Source organism: Gopherus evgoodei, chromosome 5, assembly GCF_007399415.2.
Source record: "Gopherus evgoodei ecotype Sinaloan lineage chromosome 5, rGopEvg1_v1.p, whole genome shotgun sequence".
NCBI lineage: Eukaryota > Metazoa > Chordata > Testudines > Testudinidae > Gopherus > Gopherus evgoodei.
Window position 1 is genome coordinate 30,174,943 of NC_044326.1, and position 20,954 is coordinate 30,195,896.

At 43.0% G+C, this 20,954-nt stretch overlaps 1 protein-coding gene across 5 annotated transcripts in view; it reads left to right on the forward strand.

Moving 5' to 3' along the window:
* The window catches only part of CPEB2 (cytoplasmic polyadenylation element binding protein 2), a 99,578-nt gene that overhangs the window by 20,475 nt on the left and 58,149 nt on the right, over positions 1-20,954 (forward strand). For all 5 annotated transcript variants that reach the window (XM_030564418.1, XM_030564419.1, XM_030564421.1 and 2 more), the window contains exon 4: positions 13,261-13,311. In XM_030564418.1, coding sequence (XP_030420278.1) covers positions 13,261-13,311 — 51 coding nt within the window. The remainder of the gene's footprint in view (positions 1-13,260; positions 13,312-20,954) is intronic.

Genomic DNA, 20,954 nt, shown 5'->3' on the forward strand with positions numbered 1-20,954 from the left:
CATTGACAGTGTTCATATATCCATGTTGGTCCCAAAATATTAGTAAGACAAGATGGATGAGGGTAGTATCTTTTATTGGACCAACTTCTGTTGGAGAGAGAGACAAGCTTTCAGGCTTACAAAGAGCTCTTCTTCAGGTCTGAGGTACTTGGAGTATCACAGAATACAAGGTAGAACAGATAAGTAGTTAACACGTTGCAAGAGACAATTCAAGGTGAAGTGGGAAGTTAACACCTTTACCTTGTCCATCTTCTCTCTCTTGGTATGTTTAGACATTTTTGTACACTTTCTTTCTTTCTTTCTTTCTTTCTTTCTTTCTTTCTTTCTTTCTTTCTTTTTTTTTTGAGGATAATTCCAAATTGATTGAATGAAATGTGAAGACACATTCTCGGCTACTGGTACTAGTGCATACATAAATTATTCTTAATCTTAAATTAACATTCCTCAGACTGGTAAGAAGTAAGAACTTTAGTTGCAAATCATTGGTAATAGAAAAATTTTGGAACTGTAGTAAAATTATAGCTTAACTTACAGGTGTGTTTTAACACGAATTACTCAATTCTGTCCTGTAAACTTTTTTTTCCAAAACAAGTGAGAGAGGTACTAGTTGTACAAGTAACGTGTTTCTTTGAGGTTAAAAGTGCAGCTAGTTCGTTTCTGAACTTTTGGAAAATGGCTTCTTCTTTGAGTGATTGCTCATGTGTATTCCACAGTAGATATGCGTGCTCGCCACGTGCACCGGTGCCGGAAGTTTTTCCCTTAGCAGTACCCGTAGGAGGGGAGCACCGCTGCAACCCCTGGAGTGGCACCTCTATATCGTGCTATAAGGGGAGCTGCACACTCCGCCAGACCCTCAGTTCCTTCTTGCCACCACTGAAAGTAGTCAGAACTTCGTGCTCCAGCCTTGCTGCAGCTTCTCTAGTTAGCCTTAGTAATACAGTTCTTCAATAGTTGAATAGTTTCTCCAGTTAGTCGTCTGGGCTTGGGGCATGCTCTGTGCCCCAGGCTTCAAGTCATGTGACTCCTGTCGCAGTTCTATGCCAAGAAGTGATCCACACATGCAGTGTCTCCGCTGCTTGGGCGAGACCCTCGTAAGTGAGCACTGTAGGATCTGTAGATCTTTCAAACCGTGGACTAAGAGGGAGAGGGACATTAGACTTCACGCCCTCCTAACGGAATCAGCACTGACCCGGGCACCGGCATGCCGAATGGATACGGTGCCTGGCACCGTGTCTTCGGTACGGAGTGAAGTCCCCTCCACTAGCCAGTACCGCTCCCCTTCAAAGAAGCAAGGGAAGACTCAGTGGCGCCGAAAGAAAGATGGGAGTGAGGCCGGACTTGACCTGGGCAGCCTGCGATCCCCTTCGGGCCCCAGGCATCCTACTTCCATTGAGCGGATCAGCCCGGTACCATCTGTGCGTGCCTCCCCTGTGGTGAGGATGTTGTTGATGCCAGAGGCGGCACAGGCCATGCCTGACATTTTAACCCTCCTGGTACCCGGGGCGCCTCCTGAAACGAGCCCCCAGTCTCAAGGGAAGCTGCCACTGGGAGCACAACAACCCTCCCCGACACGGCACAGTCCCTTCTCCAAGAACCACTCGCCACGGTTTTCCCACAGCTCACGCCAGCCCTCTACCCCGCTTAGGCTGACCAGTTTGCTGCCCGCGAGAGAGCCCCATGACTGGGGACACAGGCATCGGGATAAGCGGCACTGACGCTCCTCTTTGCATCAAAGCTTATCTCGTCGCCGCTAACATAGACACTCCGACTTGAGCTCCCACTCTACCAGACTACACGCACAGGACTCATCTCATGATTCATCGGCACCAAAGTGTCATAGCTTCGGCCACCGGGGCAAGTACAGGAGCAGCACCTTGGATGGGTACTGATCTAAGTCCTCGAGGTCCTGGTCATGTGGACAGCACCATCATGGGCACCATCGCTCATGTTGCTTCTCCGGTACCATGCAGTCATCAGTGACCTCTGCATCAGTACCCAGCTGCCTGTCTCCAAGTCATGCGGCTCTGCAAGAGCAAACTGCACCGCCTGGCGCCCAAGTCGGTCAGTGGCACGGAACACTGTGGCAAGGGCAGTGGTGTCAATGGGCACTGTGGCCGCAAATGCCCACCCAGGTGAGACTCCGCTCGGTGACTGGAGCAGTGTCGCAGGCCCCTTCGGCCTCCCCTCCATGACAGAGGGAGAAATCAACAGGTCCTGAGCCGACAGCACCGTGCCTGGACTCTAACCTGGGGACTGACCCACCGGTATCATCTGACACCCTAGGCTCTGTGCCGGTCCCCTCACCGGAGGATATCATAGCTGCACCACCACCCGTCCCACAAGAGGACTTCAAGGCTCACCAAGAACTCCTTAAGCAGGTGGCATCCAATCTCCAGCTCCAGGCTGAGGAGATGGAGTAGCTGTCTGATTCTCTCTTTAATGTACTGTCGTCCTCTGCACCAGGCTGTGTGGCCCTACCTCCCCACCAATATCTTGACTACCCTGTGGCAAACCCCAGCTTCCTTGGCCCCTATCTCCAAGAAAGCAGAGAGGAAATACTTCATGCCAGCTAAGGGCCGTGAACACCTGTACTCCCACCTGGCACCTAACTCCCTGATGGTAGAGTCGGTTAACCACTGAGAATGTTACGGTCAGCCCGCACCCACCCCTAAGAACAAAGATGCCAGGGGACTGGACATGTTTGGTAGGAAGGTTTATTCCTCGGCAAGTTTCCAGCTCAGGGTGGCCTATCACCAAGCCCTTCTAAGTCGATATGACTTCAGTTTATGGGGGTCCCTACCAAAGTTTGAACCCCTCCTCCTGGAGCAGGACAAAAAGGAGTTCAGGGCTTTGTTAGAGGAAGGAGCATCAGCAGTGAAAGCAGCACTCTGGGCAGCATCAGATGTGGCAGACACAGCAGCCCGTTCGATGGCCTCCACTGCCCCCAGTTCTGCTCTAGGAGAGGGGCGGGAAGGGGGACGATCTTGGACACCCTCCTCTGGTGGTCAGGCCAACTTTTCTATGCCTTCTCACCTTTCCCCCCGATAGTCAAAGTCCTGCAAAAAGTAAAAGCGGACAGGACGTGGGTCATCCTCATAGCCCCAGATTGAGCCCGTCAACACTGGTATGGGACCCTCCCGCAACACTTAGCGGCTCCTCTGCGGAGGCTGCCGCTTCTCCCGGATCTCCTCTTCCAGGAAGGGGGATGCCTTCTCCACCCCAACCTGGCCACGCTTCCCCTGACAGTGTGGTTGCTCTGTGGTTAGATGAGGAGGAGGGGAGGTGTTCAGAGCACATAAAACAAGTTCTGTTGGAAAGCAGAAAGCCATCCACGCGACGGACTTACCTGGCCAAACAGTCTAGGTTCTCTAGGTGGGTGGGGGAATGGGGAACTTCCCCATCATCCGCATCGCTCCAACTCATTCTTGATTACTTCCTGTCCCTTAGGACCCAAGGGCTCGCTCCTGCCTCCATCAGGGTGCGGTTGGTGGCCATATGAGCCTTTCACCCCCCTTTCAGGGTCACTTGGTCTTTTCCTAAGTATGACCTCCTGCTTTCTAAAGGGCCTAGATCGTTCATTCCCATATGCTAGGACTCCCATGCCACAATGGGATCTAAACCTAGTGTTATCCCGCCTCACAGGTCCTCCATCTGAGCCCTTGGCCACGTGTTCCTGGTCTCGCCTATCATGGAAAGTAGCATTCCTTGTGGCCATTACATCAACCCAACATGTCTCGGAGCTTAGGACCTTGACCTCGGAACCCCCATGTGCAGTCTTCCACAAGGATAAGGTTCAGCTTTGCTCACATCTTGCTTTTCTTCCGAAGGTGGTCTCCACCTTCCATATGGATCAGGACATTTTCCTACCGGTACTCTGTCCTAAGCCCCATTCCTCCAACAAGGAGCGCCACCTACACATGCTAAATGTGTGTAGGATGTTGGCTTTTTACCTAGACCGAACCAGGCCATTCTGGAAATCCTCGCAGCTGTTCATTGCATCGGCTGAATGGATGAGGGGACAGCCGATTTCTACCCAGCACCTTTCACACTGGATCACCTTGTGCATATGCCCATGTTATGACCTGGCAGGGTTTCCCCCGCCAGCTATCGTTAAGGCTCATTCTATGAGAGCTCAGGATTCATTGGCCACCTATGTAGCTCACGTCCCTATGCAGGACATATATGGTCATCTGTCCACACCTTTTCTTCGCATTATGCGATCGTTTCCCAAGCACGGGATGACGCTGGGTTTGGTAGGGCAGTACTGTGTCCTGGAAACCCGGAAACTCCTACCCACCTCCATCAGACATAGCTTGGAGTCACCAACTGTGGAATACACATGAGCAATCACTCAAAGAAGAAAGGACAGTTACCTGTTCCGTAACTGGCATTCTTTGAGATGTGTTGCTCAGGTGTATTCCACATCCCGCCCTCAGTGGCGTAGCCAGGTTTTCAGCGTAGGGGGAGCAAAAAACATAAAAAAGGTGCCCCCCTTGGCCATGCCACCTTGGCTCCTCCTCTGGCCACACCCCCAGACCAGACCCCCCACCCCACCCCACTCACCTTCCCTCCTGCGCTGCCGCCTGTCCCTGGTTCCTGTCCCAGCGCTCCTCCGGCTGTGTGGTGGGCAGTGCCGGCCGGCAGGCATGGCTTCCACGCCGGTCTGCTGCCCTGCGGCTCCTCCGGCCATGTGGTGGGCAGCGCTGGCCGGCAGGTGCCGCTTCCGTGCCGGGCTGCCACTGCCGCCCCACGACTCCTCCAGCTGTGTGGCTGTCAGCGCCAGCCAGCAGGCACTGCTTCTGTGCCTGCCGGCCTGACAGGAAGCAGCTGCTTCTGCGGAATCCCGCCAGCTACGCTACTGTTGGAGTTGTCTGGCAAGAAGTAACCGAAGGTGAGGGGAGTGCACGGCTCCCCTTATAGCGCGATATAGAGGTACCACTCCCGGGATTGCAGCGGTGCTTCCCTCCTATGGGTACTGTTAAGGGAAAAACTTCTGGCACCGGTGCACGTGATGAACAACACATCTCGAAGAACACCAGTTACGGAACAGGTAACTGGCCTTTCCTCTCCTCAGACATGCTTCATTGAAATCATAGGGCCACAACAGTGACCTTGTAGTCAAAATTTGTGGGCTTCCATTTTAATTCCTGTTTTCACTGTGTAATGACTTAAAATTCTTTTGTAATGAATTTTTAAGTCTTAATCTAAGCCCAAAGGACTTGAAAAATAAGTTTTGAATAAACCCAAGCCATCTGAGTTGTGCAAATGAAACGTTTATTTTTTGTGCTATGTTTAAACTATTTCTCCTCCAATTTAGCCATGTTTAAAGACTTCTAACTTGCTATGCATTTAGTACCCACTACAAGAACAGTGCCTTTTCTCATTCAAAGAAATTAGGTTCAGAACTAGGTATGGTTAAAAGTAATTACTATTCATGTATGGTAGTCTGTGCTCATCTACCCATTTTCTACCTCCAGAAATTCCTAATTATTATTTATCTTACATCAACACAGAGACCTCTATTTTGATAAGGCTCACATTGTGCGAGGTACCGTAAAAACACATATTAAGAGATAGGTAATGTCTAAGGTCTTTTGGGCAGGGACTATCTTTAGGCAACCACAAATTGCCACACTTCTCCTTCTTAGGTGACACATCCTCTGTTTCTCAATAAACCATGTTACATCTTAGCTACCTGTTTTTGTTGGAAGTTTTCAAAACCTACCTAGAAGTTTAGTCTACATTTGAAAAAATTTATTGTAATTTCAGTCAGAATAACTTGATTGATCAGACTCCATCTGGGAGTATGCACTTTGGAAGTGCTGCTACAGTATAACTTAACCTTCAGTTTGCCCCACATTTACACTGTCATGGTACTGTGCTGCACTGATTGTAGCATATCGCACTCTGGGTGCATATCCCAGCATTCCTCAGACAGCTCCGACATACTACATGCTGGGCAATTTTCAGTCTTGATTCTGAGGGACCCCAGGGGAACTGGGTCCAATTTAAATGGGAATAAGTTTTTAAACCTACCATGATGTTAATTGTTTCCAGGATGTAACACTGGGTTTTATTTATAGCCCCATCTTAAAGCAAACCTATGAGTTTTTGAAATCATCATCATCAAATTTGCATCACTAAGACTAAAGATAAAATTTTAAAACCTGTATGCTTAAAGTTAACACTTCCAATTTAGCAACTTTTGAAAACCTGATGAATTCAATAGGAGGTGTAGACATTCTGTGCTTCTAAAAATTAGGTCAGTAGAGGCCTAAATGTAGATGTAGGTCTTTAAATCTCTGATCCTAAAGTTTTGATCTACACATTGCTATACATGTAATGGCATTTTCGTAATATAGCTGCTGATGTTCGTAAGTGTACTAAAACTGATTAATGCCTGAGCATGCATTCTGAAAGTCAAATATAAAGGTGGATTAAAAGGAAAAGCTTTTATTTGAGAGCGAGAGAATAATCCACACTCACCAACTGAATTTAAACTGAGTAGTTGAGTATATCTGTTTGAAGTAAATATTTGATCAAGATATTCCTTCTCTTTGGGAAATATATTACTTGTTCAAAGTGAAAGGGATACATTATTGATTAACATAAAGCATTCCTCAATTATATTCCTTAAGAGTAAATGGGAGAAGTGACATCCATGAGAATAGCTTAAAACCTATTTTCCACCCCCACTACATGTCGTTCCTTTGATTTTTGGCAACTTCAATATTCCTTTTTAAGATGCAGGACAAAAGAAGCTGCAAAACCTTAGTTTTTGTTAGTTCGGGCCCTACTACAGTGTCTCGGTAGCCAAATTCTCTTCGAGTGTCTTGCCCATCACAATATTTCTAAAGTTAACTGACAAACCCGTCATGTTTCTTTGTAGAATGTGCCTGCTTAATAAAATCTCTTGGTAAATAGTATGGTTTGATAAAATAAACATGTTTTTATAGCAAGTTTTTTCAATTGTAAATTTAAACAAAACAAAGCATCTTTTATGTAGTACTGCAGGGGTAAAATGAAAGTCCTTGGAACTTTAAGCACGTGTTTCAGATTTAGCTGTTTACAGTGTCTGGAGTATGACTAAGCATCTTGTCTTGGATTTTTGGAATGCAGAACAGACCTTGTATGTACTAGTTTACAGCATTTGTCTTTATATTTTATATTTGAAAATCTATTTGTTAGAAAATGGGGATTTCACTGTTTTTGCTCTCATTAATTTACAGAACTGTGGATTTTATTTAATTACTTTCTACTGTAAGATAAATTCATACATGTTCTAAGAACTAGCATATGTTTATAAATGTGCAGTTCTAACTTCATTTACTCTTAGTTTAATCAGTATAAAGTCTCTGATCAAAGTAAGATGTAATTCTTATGTAAATCTAAATAAGTGTTTGAAAACTGGATGTTAAACTTAGTAAATTTTTATAATGGTCTTAACGCTATAGAAAAATAAGATTGTTATATTTAACATCGGGATTGATCTTTTATCCATATTGCATTCTCACCAGGCATTTCACATCAAAATATTAGTAAATCACATTAAAGTTAGAGACTTAACTTTTAAGATCAGTAGAATCCGAGCTGATGACAGTGGGGTCATGTACCAAAATTATAAAGTTATTCCTTACTGATTCTTCTATTAACATCTGACTCAAGTTGTTTTGAGGAGCGCTAGAGAATGTCAGAGAAAAGCCAAGCTGAAGTACCTGAACATTGGTCCCCAGGCTGCCTCTTTCAGAAATTTTTTTTTTGTGAGGGAGGGGTTTTCCCCCAAATTGCTTCTTGCTCATGCCAAAAACACAGAGAGAAGACTTGATTTATAGGTTTTGCAACAGCAAGCAATTCAGTGTACTTATGCTAGACTAAGTCATGTTAACAGGCAATTGGAGAAGTAACTATGCTTCTCATGGAAGTGCATTAGAACTGAGAAGCTAGTGGCTTATGGTGTCGCTTTGGGGATTCTTTTTATTTTTGTTGACGAGCCTGAATTGTGTCTCCAGTGTAGATAAGCTGGAGTCTGGCTGTCTGTCTGTCTTTCTTTATTCTCCCCCACCCTCTTGTGTGTTTAACGTGTTCTTTATTGAAAGGAAGCAATATTAGTCTTGAGGCCTGATTCACCACTACTTGCTTTCCTGTAGCCTCTTACTCCTGTGCAAAATAGATGTAAAATATTACCAAATCAGAAGTAGCCACTCGTTTACATAAGTGGTAATATTTTATACCCATTTTGTAAGGTAATGGTAAACAGGCATTACACATTTTTCTCTGTGCTTCTCTGTAAGGGGAAAACAAACTTGGGGAAATTGTTAGGAATATTACAAGAAGAGCAGATTATTATAATAGACACTAGGAGATAGTGAGGAAAGGAAAATTACAATATAGATTTACCTATAGAAAAAAGAGTTTGATATAATTAAAAGCTTCTCTGTATCTGCATTTCTTATTTGTAGTTTCCATTCCTAGCATCTTACTTAGTCTCAACACATCTGAAGAGCTTGCTTTTTGAAAGCCACCAGATGGACCATGCTCACTGGAATGGAGGAGGTGTTGGGGAGGCAGACAGCAAATTTTAACTGTTTACAGATATATATATGTAACCCTTCTGCCCCTCTGAGTTGGCAGCAACAAGGGCCGGGTTCAGTATCCAGGGGTTCCGTTTCAGTAACACAATGCATAACCGGCTCGAGCCCACCCCCAGTGACCTGGGACACTCATATAGCACACCCCCCTGGGTGCCTCTAGGAGGCAATACTTCCCCTCTCGCAAGCACGGAGTCTGAGTGTAGCAAAATCCTTTTAATAAAGGAAGGAATCAGTGCGGCATCCCATTGGAGAAACACCACAAACAGGGTTATAACACAAACCATAAACAAACAAAAACCCACCTCCAAGTACGTTTGGCACTGTCCTTTTTCCCCTTAGGGTTTTAAGTCCAATCACCCCAAAGTCCAACAACCCAAAAGTCTCTGGTCAATGCCACCCCAGAGTTCGAGAGTTTATCTGTAGAGGTCCCTCCCCCCCAGCCTGGAAAGGGGCACCTTACGTGGTCCAGGGCCAACTGCCCTGCCTCTCCGTGGGTTCTGCTTCCGCCTTCTCCACAAACTGCTCCGCTTTACCAGCCGCTCCACTCTGCTCCTCCAGCCGTCCTCAGAAACTGCTCCGCTCCACCAGCTGCTCTGCTCCATGAGCTGCTCTGCAAACTGCTCGGCTCCGCTCGCTCTGTGGGCCACTCCACCCATCCCACAGCTACTCTGCTCTGCCAGCCGTGCTGCTGCCACCAGCTGTCCCGTGATCCGCTCCAGCCGTCCCCGCAACTGCTCCGCTCCGCCAGCTGCTCTGTTCCACAGTATATCTTCAGGCTCCCCCACTAGTTAGCACAGTACTCAGTGCTCTCAGCTCAGTTATTTCAGCTCTTTAGTGATTTCAACTCTTAGTGATCTCAGCTCTTAGTGGGGGAGCCCCAATGCTAGTGCACCATTAGCCCAAAGTGAATTCAGCTCAGTAGCTTGTATTTAGATTCTTGAGGGAATAAAAAAAAATCAACTCTGACATTCCACAGTGGAGAGAGGAGGGGGTGGAACTGGTGCTTCTGGCTCCACAAGGAAACTGCACCACCAGGCACAGATACCTGTCCCCAGTCTCTCTCAATTCACTGGGTTTTGGAACCCATGTCCCTTGTCTAGCAAGTACCACCCAACTGAGGGTGAGTCATTTGTCACCAAGCAGTCCCACAGCTCAGCAGTCTGGGATAGGGTAGGCGTGCCTATGCAAATACACTCTCTGAAATTCTTTCCACCAGATGTCAGGGTAGAGCTTATCCTGACTCTGCTTACATATATTTTTTTCCACCATAAGGGAAATAGAACTTAGGAAATGAATTGCAAAAAAAAGATTAGCATTAGTGCAACAGTAAGATTGGAAGTTCAAATATTAATGTCTCTACTAAAAGTTAATTTTGCTCTCGTAACATTAGCAGTGTTGTTGCACGTTTTATGCTTCATAAAATACACAAGATACACAACACACCACCAAGTTATGTTGCTGAATAATCTTAAGGAGATAACAATTTTAAAATTGCACTATTACCTGAATTTTTTTTTACATATTATCACTGAAAGAGACTTGAAAAAAATATTTTTTTACTTTATATATTTGACAGAACTTTGTGAGGTTGGGTTCACAGTTTCCTTAGCTCTGTTTATGTGGGTCTTTCATGTATCATTAGGGTAAAGAGAAACTTTTGAAAATAGGAAAATATGGCTGTAAAAACAACAAAAGTTTATAGAGAGAAATGGGAAAACGTAGTACCTGAATCTTCTCTTAGCTTTTTTTAATTGACTGATTTCAGATTGACAGTGTCTCTTTAAACTTTCTTTGACTTTTTAGTCAAACATGCATTTAATAAGAACATAATTGTATTGTATTAACATCCACTTTCAAAAACATTGAAAAGAAATTGGAGAATTGTTTAAAAAAAACAAAACCCTGATCTTGCAACTGACTTCATGCAGGAAAAACTGTACGTCCACACATAATCCCATTAAACCAGTTGCATTCCCTGCGAGTGCCGAGGTTTGCCCACACATAAGAACTTGAAAAAATCAAACTATAATAATAATTATATATATGCAAAAATGCTATGTTAAAAATGTTCTTAGGGTTGCAAAGTCAAGCTCTCCAAAGGTAGGAAATGCCCAAATTAAGGTTGCCTGTCCAACCAATGCACAAGCCGAATGGGGCTTGGTGAATAAGATAACCATTCTATATTTCTTTTTATCCTCCTTCAAACAAACACCATCCCAACCCTACACAAAAAATGAAGTTACTCATTTCATCATAAACTGGTCTATGGGGCTTAGCAATGTAGTATCTTAAATTCTCTCTCCGTTCTATCTCAAGGAAAGTATTATTCCCGTTTTACAAAGGGATAACTGAGGCACAGGAATATTAAGAGTAAATTTGCAAAACTGTCCACGAATTTGGAGTACCCAACTTGATATACCCAGGGACGTGATTGTGTTATAGCACTTGATGTTCTCAAAGTACTGTAGAGATACTAATTCATCAGTCCTCACAACAACCCTGTGGCTGAGCACAGATGAGTGTTATCCCCCTCTTACAGACTAGCACTGGAGAACTGAGACAGAAAGGCCAAGTGACTTGCCTAATTTCACACAGTGAATCAGTAGCAGATCCAAAATTAGAATTTTGGACTGCCTCACTTTCAGTTCTGTGCTCACTTTTCCAGAACATACTGCTTTACTGTCAGAGGGGCTGGCCAACCACAGCTCCCACTGACTTTGATTGTTGTGAATGCTCAACACAACCGAAAAGTGGACTTCAGTTGTCTCATATTTGACCCAGAAAATGAGGAACATAAAGTACATCTGGAAATTTTTTTTTTGTTTAAGTGCTTTGCTCATGATTATGTTTGAAGTCTGTCAAAGCTAGGGATAGAACAGAGCTCTGTGGGGGTGTTAATCAAGTGCCTTAACCGCAAGATTATCCTTTTTCTTTCTGCGGTCATCTTCCTTATTCACCACACACCTTCAACTTCTAACGTAAATGAGTCAGGGATCCTATGGAATCCTGATTCATTCACTTTAGGACCATGCATTCTGTACACTGAATGAGGAGGGGAACTTATGGAAAAAGTAGTATGTAGTAATGTAATTAAAAACTGTATCATAATGCACATAAGGAAGCTTTAATTCTGGTATTTTCTCATTTCTGAGTACTTGACTTTATAATCAACTTTCTTCTTTTTTGTAGTTTTTTGGTACGTAATTTTTGCATTTTGTTTTCTTTTTCTTAAAGAAAAAGGCCAAAACCAAATTATATCTGAACAGATTTTCAGCAAAAAGCTTTTCTGGGACACAAAGATATCTTCTTGGGCATCAGGACTATCCCCCTGCCAAATTTCAAGGTCCTGCAGCAAACCATAGAGGCTTTAGTTTTCCAAAGGAAAAAAGTCTGAATTTTTCTTATAGTGGGAAGTGTTAGGCAGCTTGAAAGTGAGGGTGGCTACTGGTTTGTGTATGTATGCATGCATGCTTTAAAGGTACAAGGATGCACAAAATCTTTTAATAAAAGTTACTCAGTAGTTGAGTCCTCTGTATGCACAACTCCCACTGAAATCAGCATGAGTTCCACATACACAGGGCTGCAGGATTGGATCCTTCATTGTCTCAGCAATCATCTGGTTACAGCATGATGATGATGATGAATTTTCAAATTAAAAATATATGATTTCAGATTATAGTAAAGCAAGAATGTTTTAATAGCAATAAAATATATGGATATGTTGGGATTTTTTTTACTTGTGCTTTAAGGCATGTTGCAGTTAAACAGAGCAGCTATTGTAAGTTTCTGTGTAGGTCGGTTTGCAGTACTGTCATGTTTGCAGCTTCCTGTGAACAGAAAACTTCTTTTTTAATGAAAAGGAGATTGGAAAGAGGAGACATTTTTTCTATGCACTTTAAACATGAAATTTAACTGCCGAGACCTATTTGCTGCAATAAATATTTTTAAATCCTGGTGTGAGTACATGAGGATTTCCTATAATTTTTACTTTAACACACTTTCGTGTATTATAATTTTATATTTTTAATCCATGAACTAGCTAACAGGAATCTCCAAGAAACTTTAAAGAATGTTAGCATTCTAAAGGCTTTTTAAAAAAATTCAGTAATTGAAACATTTTTGGTTTGGTTTGGTTTTGTAAAACTAACTTAGTAGGAAGAACAATATATGCAGCAATTATATTAAGTACAACAATATGTAATTATAAATCCATTAAAAGCAAGTTAAATGTTTTAATCTGAACTCATAACAGGATTTTTGATACATTGGTGCAGTGGAGAAATTCCAAGCTGAAAAAATTAGACTCTGCTAAACAATGTGCATGTGAACAAGTTTTCACAATGTGTATGAAAGAGAGTACTAGAGCAGCCAGCACTATTTCTGGGTTGCATGAAACAAAAAGTGGCTTTATCCTATTGGAGTTGATCCCAAAAGCACACTGCAGATCTTATGACCAGAGAATTAAGGTTAAGAAGTTTGTTCTTGTCAACTTTAACTTGGGTCAAGGGTATTGTTGCTAATGTGCTTGGAGTTAAATATTAGCTCTTTGTGTCCCCTAGGCAGAATGAAAATACAGTATATGTTTAAACTGTAGGCAGTGATTTTTCTTCTTTTTTAAGCATAATAACTAAAATCACAGTACCTTTTTTATTTTTTTATTTTTTTTAAGGTCGCTTGAGTTATCCACATCCAGGGACTGACAATCTTCTGATGTTAAATGGTAAGCAATAATCTTCTAACAGTCTTTAATTATTTCTAGCTTAGCTTAAATCTGAAATGTTAATGTAAAAATGGAATATTTAATCTTTTACTGAGTTACCTGTTTCCAGGGACTGTCACCATCTTTCAGCATTAAATGGTAAGGGTTAATCTTACAATAGCTTTTAATTAGATCTATCTTACTTTAAATTTGAAATTCTCATATGAAATGTATTTAGTTTGTGTTCCCAAGAAAGGCAATATTCTGTTCACCAGAAAACATTTAGTATTTATAGAAAGCAAGAACTAAAAAAAATAGAAAATATGGATTTCTGACATGGTATAATTTGTGTGAATTATGCAACTAAGGCTGTGTTCGTCCGAAGTAACACTTTTGTGTATGAGAGAGGATTTGGAACTAGCTTTCTTCAAGTTCCTGTGCATATAGCTCCCACTAGGTGTGCTTGTTTCCCCACAGCATCCAGGAGTTCAGAAGTTTTATCACTAGTGCTCCCCGCACCCCCACCTCCCCCCACACACACATTCCCCCATGAGGGCATAAAGGGCAGAGCAACCCCACCTATCCCACAATTCCTTCTAACTGCTCCTCAGCAGAAAGTCAGAACAGCTTAGTGTCCTCTATATGCAATTTGTGATCTACAATAACCCCCAGTTCTCTTCAGTAGAACTACCACCTAGTCAGTTATTCTCCATTTTTGTTGTGCATTTAATTTTTCCTTCCTAAGTTAAACACTTTGCACCTGTCATTATTGTATTTCATCTTGAGGATTTCTGACCAATTCTGTAATTTGTAAAGGTCACTTTAAATTCAAATCCTGTTCTTCAAAGTGCTTGCAACCACTCCCAGCTTGGTGTCATCTGCAGTTTGTAAGTGTATTCACCACTCCATTATCCATGTGAATAATGAAAATATTGAATAATACTGGACCCACACTGACCCTTGTGGGACTCCATTATATCTGCCTGCCCAGTTTGACTATGAATTCCTCCATGAGTTCTTGAAGATAATTGCTACCGGTTCTGATATTGCTTCAGCTTAAGTAACCTAGAATGAATTTCTCATTAGGGTCTGCCATCTTGAATGGCCTCATGTGCTCATATGACACCTTTCGCCAGACTGAGACCTCTTCAGTCCAAACATCCACAGTATGAATCAACAAGTAACAATCCTGTTGTCTCTTCACTGGTAGTTAGATCCAAACAATGTTTGCTGAGAATTCTTCCATTCGGATAATGCCCATGAAGACCGTTAATTGTTGACACATGTAGAAAGGACTGGAGTGCACATCTAAATCAATTCCACGTTTGTGGTCTGTGGACATCTGGAGATTTGTCAGCTCACATAAACATCCTAGAATTGAGGGTGATTCACCAGGCTTGCAAATAGTTTCTACCTCTTTTAAAGCACCAAGCAGTATACATGCTGATGGACAGCTCTATAGTAATGTATTACTTAAACAAGCAAGTGGCAATAAAATCAGATGACCTATCAAGAGGTTGTTTCACTGTTGGAATGGTGCATTCTTCACCGTATAGCTCTGACATCTTCCAGGGGAATTGAACCCCCTGACAGATCAGCTAAGCAAAAAGAATTCATCCCCCTACAAATGCTCTTTAAAAGATGCAGTACTAGCAGAGTATTCAGGACACTGGTTTCTGCAAATTTACAACCAGAGATTGCAGAGAGTGCCCTCTGTTTTGTTGTTGAAAGGGCCAGACAAGATGTTTTAGCAGATACATTTCATATTACATGGTCAGATCACCGAGTCTATGCATTTCTCCTGTTCCTGTTAATCCCCGGGATACTAAGGAAAGTGAGACAAGACTGAGCTCAAATGATCCTAGTGGGTCCACCATGGCCTTAACAGTTCTGGTATCCAGAACTGCTGCATCTCTCCAGTCACTGGTTCATAACTCTCCCACTCCTTATAGACATCTCTCAAGATTCTGGGCACATACTACATCTGGACCAAACATCTCTTCATCTGACAGCATGGAGACTGTCTGGTTAATGTCAACAAATAGGGGGAGTTCTGCCAAGGTCCAGGAGATCCTCATGGAATGTAGAAAATCTTCAACCTGGAAAACTTATACAGCTAAGTGGAAGCATTTTTCCTTCTTGGTGAAGGTGAGGCAACTTGATCCTGTTGATCCTATTCCATTCATTCTAGACTCTCTATTGCTTTAAAAACAGTAATCAGGCCTGGAATTTAGCTCAATTTAAAATTCTCTGTGCTGCAATTATGACCTTTCCTCCTCCTGTTCACTGTTCCTCAGTGTTTTCCCATTGAACCATCACAAAGAGTCTGAAGGGGCTATTGCAGATGTTTCCACCAGTAGGAGAGATACCACTTTTGTGAAACTTGAGCTTAGCCCTTTCTTCACAAATGGGACCTCCATTTGATTCCCTTTCATCTTGCTCCCTCCATCATTAAGGGTGAATTTTTTGGTGGCAGTTACTTCTGGGTGCAGAGTAAGTAAGATCCAAGCACTCATGTCAAATCTCCATTTTTTTTTAATGCAGATAGAGTAACTATGGGGCCTCACCCTAAATTTATCCTGAAAGTTGTTTGTGACTTTCACATTAGTCAATATATGCACTTACTGTATTTTTTCCAAAGCCTTATTCATCCCTTGATGAGGGAAAGTTACATACCTTGGATAACAGAGGGAGTCTCTATTATTTTAATAGAATGAGACTGTTCTGGAGATTTCCTAGACTTTTTTTATCATGTATGGCAATTTATCAAAGGTTAGACCAGTCCCCCCTCAAAAATTATGTAAATGGATTGTGGACTGTGTCAAGATTTCATACCTTGTTAATAAGCTACAACATCCAGTTCCAGTGACTTCTCATTCTGCTAAATCCCAAGCTACCTCATAAGTGTGCTTCAGTAGTGTTCCAATAGTTGAAATTTGTAGACGAGCTACACGGTCCTCAGTGCCTACATTTACCAACAATTATACTCTGGTGTCAGCATCTAGAGCCTAATACTCAGGTTGAAAGAGAAGGTCTTCAGTCTTTTTCAAATAACCACCTACCTCCTACCATCTGGAACATCAATCTGCTAGTTAAACATCATAAGTAAGATTCACATGCGCACGAACTCAAAGAAAGAGAAATGGTTACTTATCTTATAGTAGCTATTTGTTCTTTGAGGTGTTCTGCATTTGGATCCCATGACCAGTGTTCCATCCCCGCAGCTCGGAGACTATTCATGGGACTCTGGGCAGCGAACAAACTACTCAACAGTGGGTAAGCTCATTCTGCCCTTTGTGCCCTCCAAGCATGCCGTTGGAGTGTGAGGACATGATGGATGCATGCACGACCCCTAGTAGACACCTCTGATAAAACTTCTGAACTCACGTGGAGGGTGACAGCACATCATAAGTTGAATCCACATGTACAGAACATTATCAGAGAACAACTATTACTATAAGGTAAGTAACTGTTCCTTCTTTGAGTACAGGTCTGACTCACCCCAATCCATGCTGAAATTAGAGAGTTCATATGTCAAAACTTCATGAACATCTGCTTCTCAGTGGAGGCATGCTTCTGTAATGTTATAAATTTTGGTTACATTGCTTTTTTATGTCTACAGAAAGAGGCAGAGCTAGAGGATCATGTAAGTGCAATAATAATTCAGAATTTTTACACACAGGTCTTGTGGACAGTAACAAAAATGTAGAGCTGTAATTCTCCATTCATGTAGCTGCGTCAGAACTGGCAACAGTGGAAGTTGCAGTGTAGACTCGGTTCAGCTATTTTTGCTACTATGGCCTTGTCTACACTGACAGCCAGGTAGGGTATGTGTAGCTACACACAGCAGTGAAAAGCAGGTAGTGAAAGGCTTTGGCAGGGGGAGGCAGCAGGCAAAGTTTCCAGAATCAACTTCTCTTGCTGCTGGAGTCTTTCACTGGAGCAGGGAAAGGGTCTGGTGACAGGGAGCTTTCATAGTCTTTCCCTGCTGCTTCCCCTCTGCCAGAACCTTTTGCTGTTGCTGGAGCCTTTCTGCTATGGCACGGAAAGGCTCAAGCAGCTCCTCATTTCTGGAGCTTTTCCCCACTGCGTCCCTGCTGCCAGAGCCTTTCTCTGTGATGGGGAAAGTTTCCAACAGCGGAGAGGCAGCAGGACTCTACGCTGCTAAAAATAGTATTGTAGAGGTGGGGGAACTGCTTGGACATGTAGGCAGCTGTGTAGGGTATATACCCTAATGTTTTGGCATGTCTTTACTTGTTAAACAACATAGACTGTGAGGCAGTGCTTTTTATACCAGTGCTAAGCAGGAATGCCATGTATATATGTTACGTGCTGCCGCTAAGTGTAGGCACAGTGTGTGTTGTTGCCATTGGAGAATTATGAGTCAAAGCTTTGCAGGTGAAAACACAATCATAGTAAGAAGACTTTGTGTCAAGATTAGAGGCCTTGGGCATGATTTTTTTTTCCATTGTCTTGCACCTTGTGTAGTCATTGGTACCAGTGCAAAATGGGGTATAAAATTCTGCAAAATCAGAATTCTCCAATATAGTATTTTAAGTGAGTGGAGTATTCCAATTTGTGTACTGTTACACCAGAAAAAGTTGAGTATTACACATGGGGCTAGTCTGGAGAATCGGACTGTTTGGGTAATGTGCTGCCCTTTTAGAGATGATTACAATCGCTAATGGAAGAAAAACAGCTGTTTACTGTTGAAATAAAATTTACCACATGGCAGTAAAGACCCTATATCCCCAAATTTTGGCTGGAAACTAGATTACATTTAGATGTCCTTGATGATGTTTAACTTACTCCAGCAATGACTTAGTTACAACAGTAACAACTAAAACCGCAAAGCTAAGTGGCAGCCTGTGAATGCTATTGCCCTCTGTTCGTTTCAGGTCTTCACTTTTTAAACAGTGATTCATTCCAATGGCTTAAAAATAGCAGTGGACAGACCACAAACTTGCACACTAGATATCCCACTTATGGAAGCTGCTCCATGCAGATGTCCATTGATTTAATGAAACTAAGTGGGTATAAAGGAAATCTCTTCTACGACTACTGCTGCTGCTGCTACACTTTATGAGCAACTGTCAAACGTTTCAATATAATCCAATGTAGGAGATTCATATTTTTGATTCAATTTTCAACCTGCTATCCTCTTTAGAATTTTGAGGCTTCTCTCTTCCCACTATGCTAGCTCTTTTACCAATAAGACATTAGGTTATACAATGGTATATTTTGTGGATTCTCTGCTCTGATCAATGATCTTGGGAGAATAGACCTTTATACTTTTGGCATACTCAAACAAAGTAACTTTGTCATAAAGAGAGAGAATCTATATCTGGAGAGTGATCTTGTTGTCAATTAAATCAATGCAATTTTGCTGTTGATTTCAATGAAATTGGAATTGGTTCCCCAATGCAGTTTGGAAGTTAGCAGTCAGCATAATAGCTATAATTCTTTAAAAGCCTCAAATATATGTAAGTTTTATTGCTCTTATTAAAAAATCATTTAAAAGCCTGATTTCATAAATTGCTTTTTAACTGATTTTGATCTTTTTAATAGAAGAGCACTCTTGTCATGTATTCTAGGTTGTTCTTTGTGTGGCTCTGAATCAGTGCTGGCGCTTCCATTTCGGTGACGTAGGCAGTCGCCTAGGGCACTAGGATTTGGGGAGAGCAGCATTTTGCCACCCTCGGTGGCAATTCAGCAGCGGGGGGTCCATCCGCGCTCCGGGTCTTCGGCGGCAAGTCTGCGGGGGGTCCTTCACTCGCTCCGGGACCCGCCGCCAAAGTGCCCAAAGACCGGGAGCCGCGGAAGGACCCCCCCCACCGCAGAATTGCCGCCAACGACCGGGAGCGCGGAAGAACCCCCGCCTGGGGGTGGAGAAAGACCTCCGCCTCCTGTTCTGAATATTCCCTGTTATGGGTAATAGGCTGCAGCAATCAGCACAGTGGTAGAACTTGCTCCAGGCAGTGCGAGTTATGGTGCACATGCACTCACTCTAATCTCTCCTCTCAGCATCTTTGAACATGCCAAGGGCAAGACTATTTAAGGGGATGCTATATCCTCTACCATATCAGTTCCTTCCAACTACTTGTGCCAGATGGAAGTGAACCACTGGCCTTGAGATCTGAGGGTCTTTCTCCTCTTACTAATGTTTTAGATAATTGTTGATAACTTGAAATATTAGTTTAATTAGGGTTTGTAGTTATAGTTAGTTTAGTATAGTTGTTTGTTTCTGTGTGACAGTGAAACCGAAGAAGAAAAATTCAGGATTTAATAGACACTTATCCTGCTCAACCATCTTTCCAGCACCAAATGACCACACTGATTACCTTAAGGATATGTCTAAATTGCAAACAAAACCCACAGCTAGCCTGTGTCAGCTGACTTGGGCTCAGGCTAAATTGCTTAATTGTGGTGTAGATGTTTGAGATGGGGCTGCAACCTGAACTGTGGGTCCCTTCCACCTCACAGGGTCCTAGTGTTAGGGCTCCAGCCTGAGACCAAACATGTACACAACAATTAAACAGTCCGTTAGCCTGAGCCCCATGAGCATGGGCCAACAGTGATTTTTTAAATGCAGTGTAGACATTCTCTAAGTGCCTTGGTGAGGGTTGTTCTCCTTCTGTTTGTCAGACTCTTACACCTAAAGTGCATGAGGAGAGGCAAAATAGACTGTGGGTGTTCCAGACTAAGGGAGCTGCCGAGCCTCTGGGCTGTAGGAGATTGATTTGAAGATTTAGGCTTGTTTCAGCTCTGACCGCCTCATCTAGTAAGGTTAAGGTGCGTAAAGAATTCCGTGATGTATGTGTCTGCTGGTTCAGGCTTCTGTCTCTGTTTTATCAGAGCCTCCTGTTAAAGCTGGTAAAGTGTTTGAAGGCACAGTCAGGTCAGTTGACAACAAAGGAACCTATGATTAAGCCTCAATTCCAATTATGTTGGTTCGGAAAAAGATGAGGGTGAAGATAGCCTCTGTTGGCTGTGCCAGATCCCATGGGTCAGATTTATTGGATCCATCCAATATGGATGTGTCTTCTGCAGTTCCTACTCTGAGACCAAAATCAGTTCTGCAATTGGTTTCACGTTCCAGGGTAATGGAGTGGAGTCTCTCTTCAGATCCAGTGATGCCTGAGCCTGTCAGAGTGGCATCATTGCCCACTCCTACTCTGGTGCTGATACCAGATCCAAAAGATGGCTATTGCTGTGGTGACAGATGAGTGTTACCGTTCAGCATCTGAGTGTTCATCAGATCTGGGATGAGGAAGAGGAAAAGAGAGACTTCATTGGTTCTGATATCTAAATCTCCTTCACCTGAAAGGAGGGGTAAAGAGGAAGATATTATGAGCCTTTCTCCAGATCCATCTTTACCTCCTCCTAAGACTCCTACAGGATCTCCAGGCAAATCTTTCTCACTTTTTATGTCTCTGCATCCTCCAGTGCCATTGCTCTCTCTGGTAAAATTCATAGTGGAACTGAAGTTGGATCCACAGTTAGAAGAGGATGGAGAAAGAGTTAAAAAGATCTGAACCATCCAGATATATGCCACCTACTTCTAGCTTTCCTCAATCTTTTGGACAATTTGTGTCTTCTAATCGTATAGGTATGTTCCCAGATCCCATCTATTGGAGAGACTGGCCTTCCTGGTCTCAGTGACT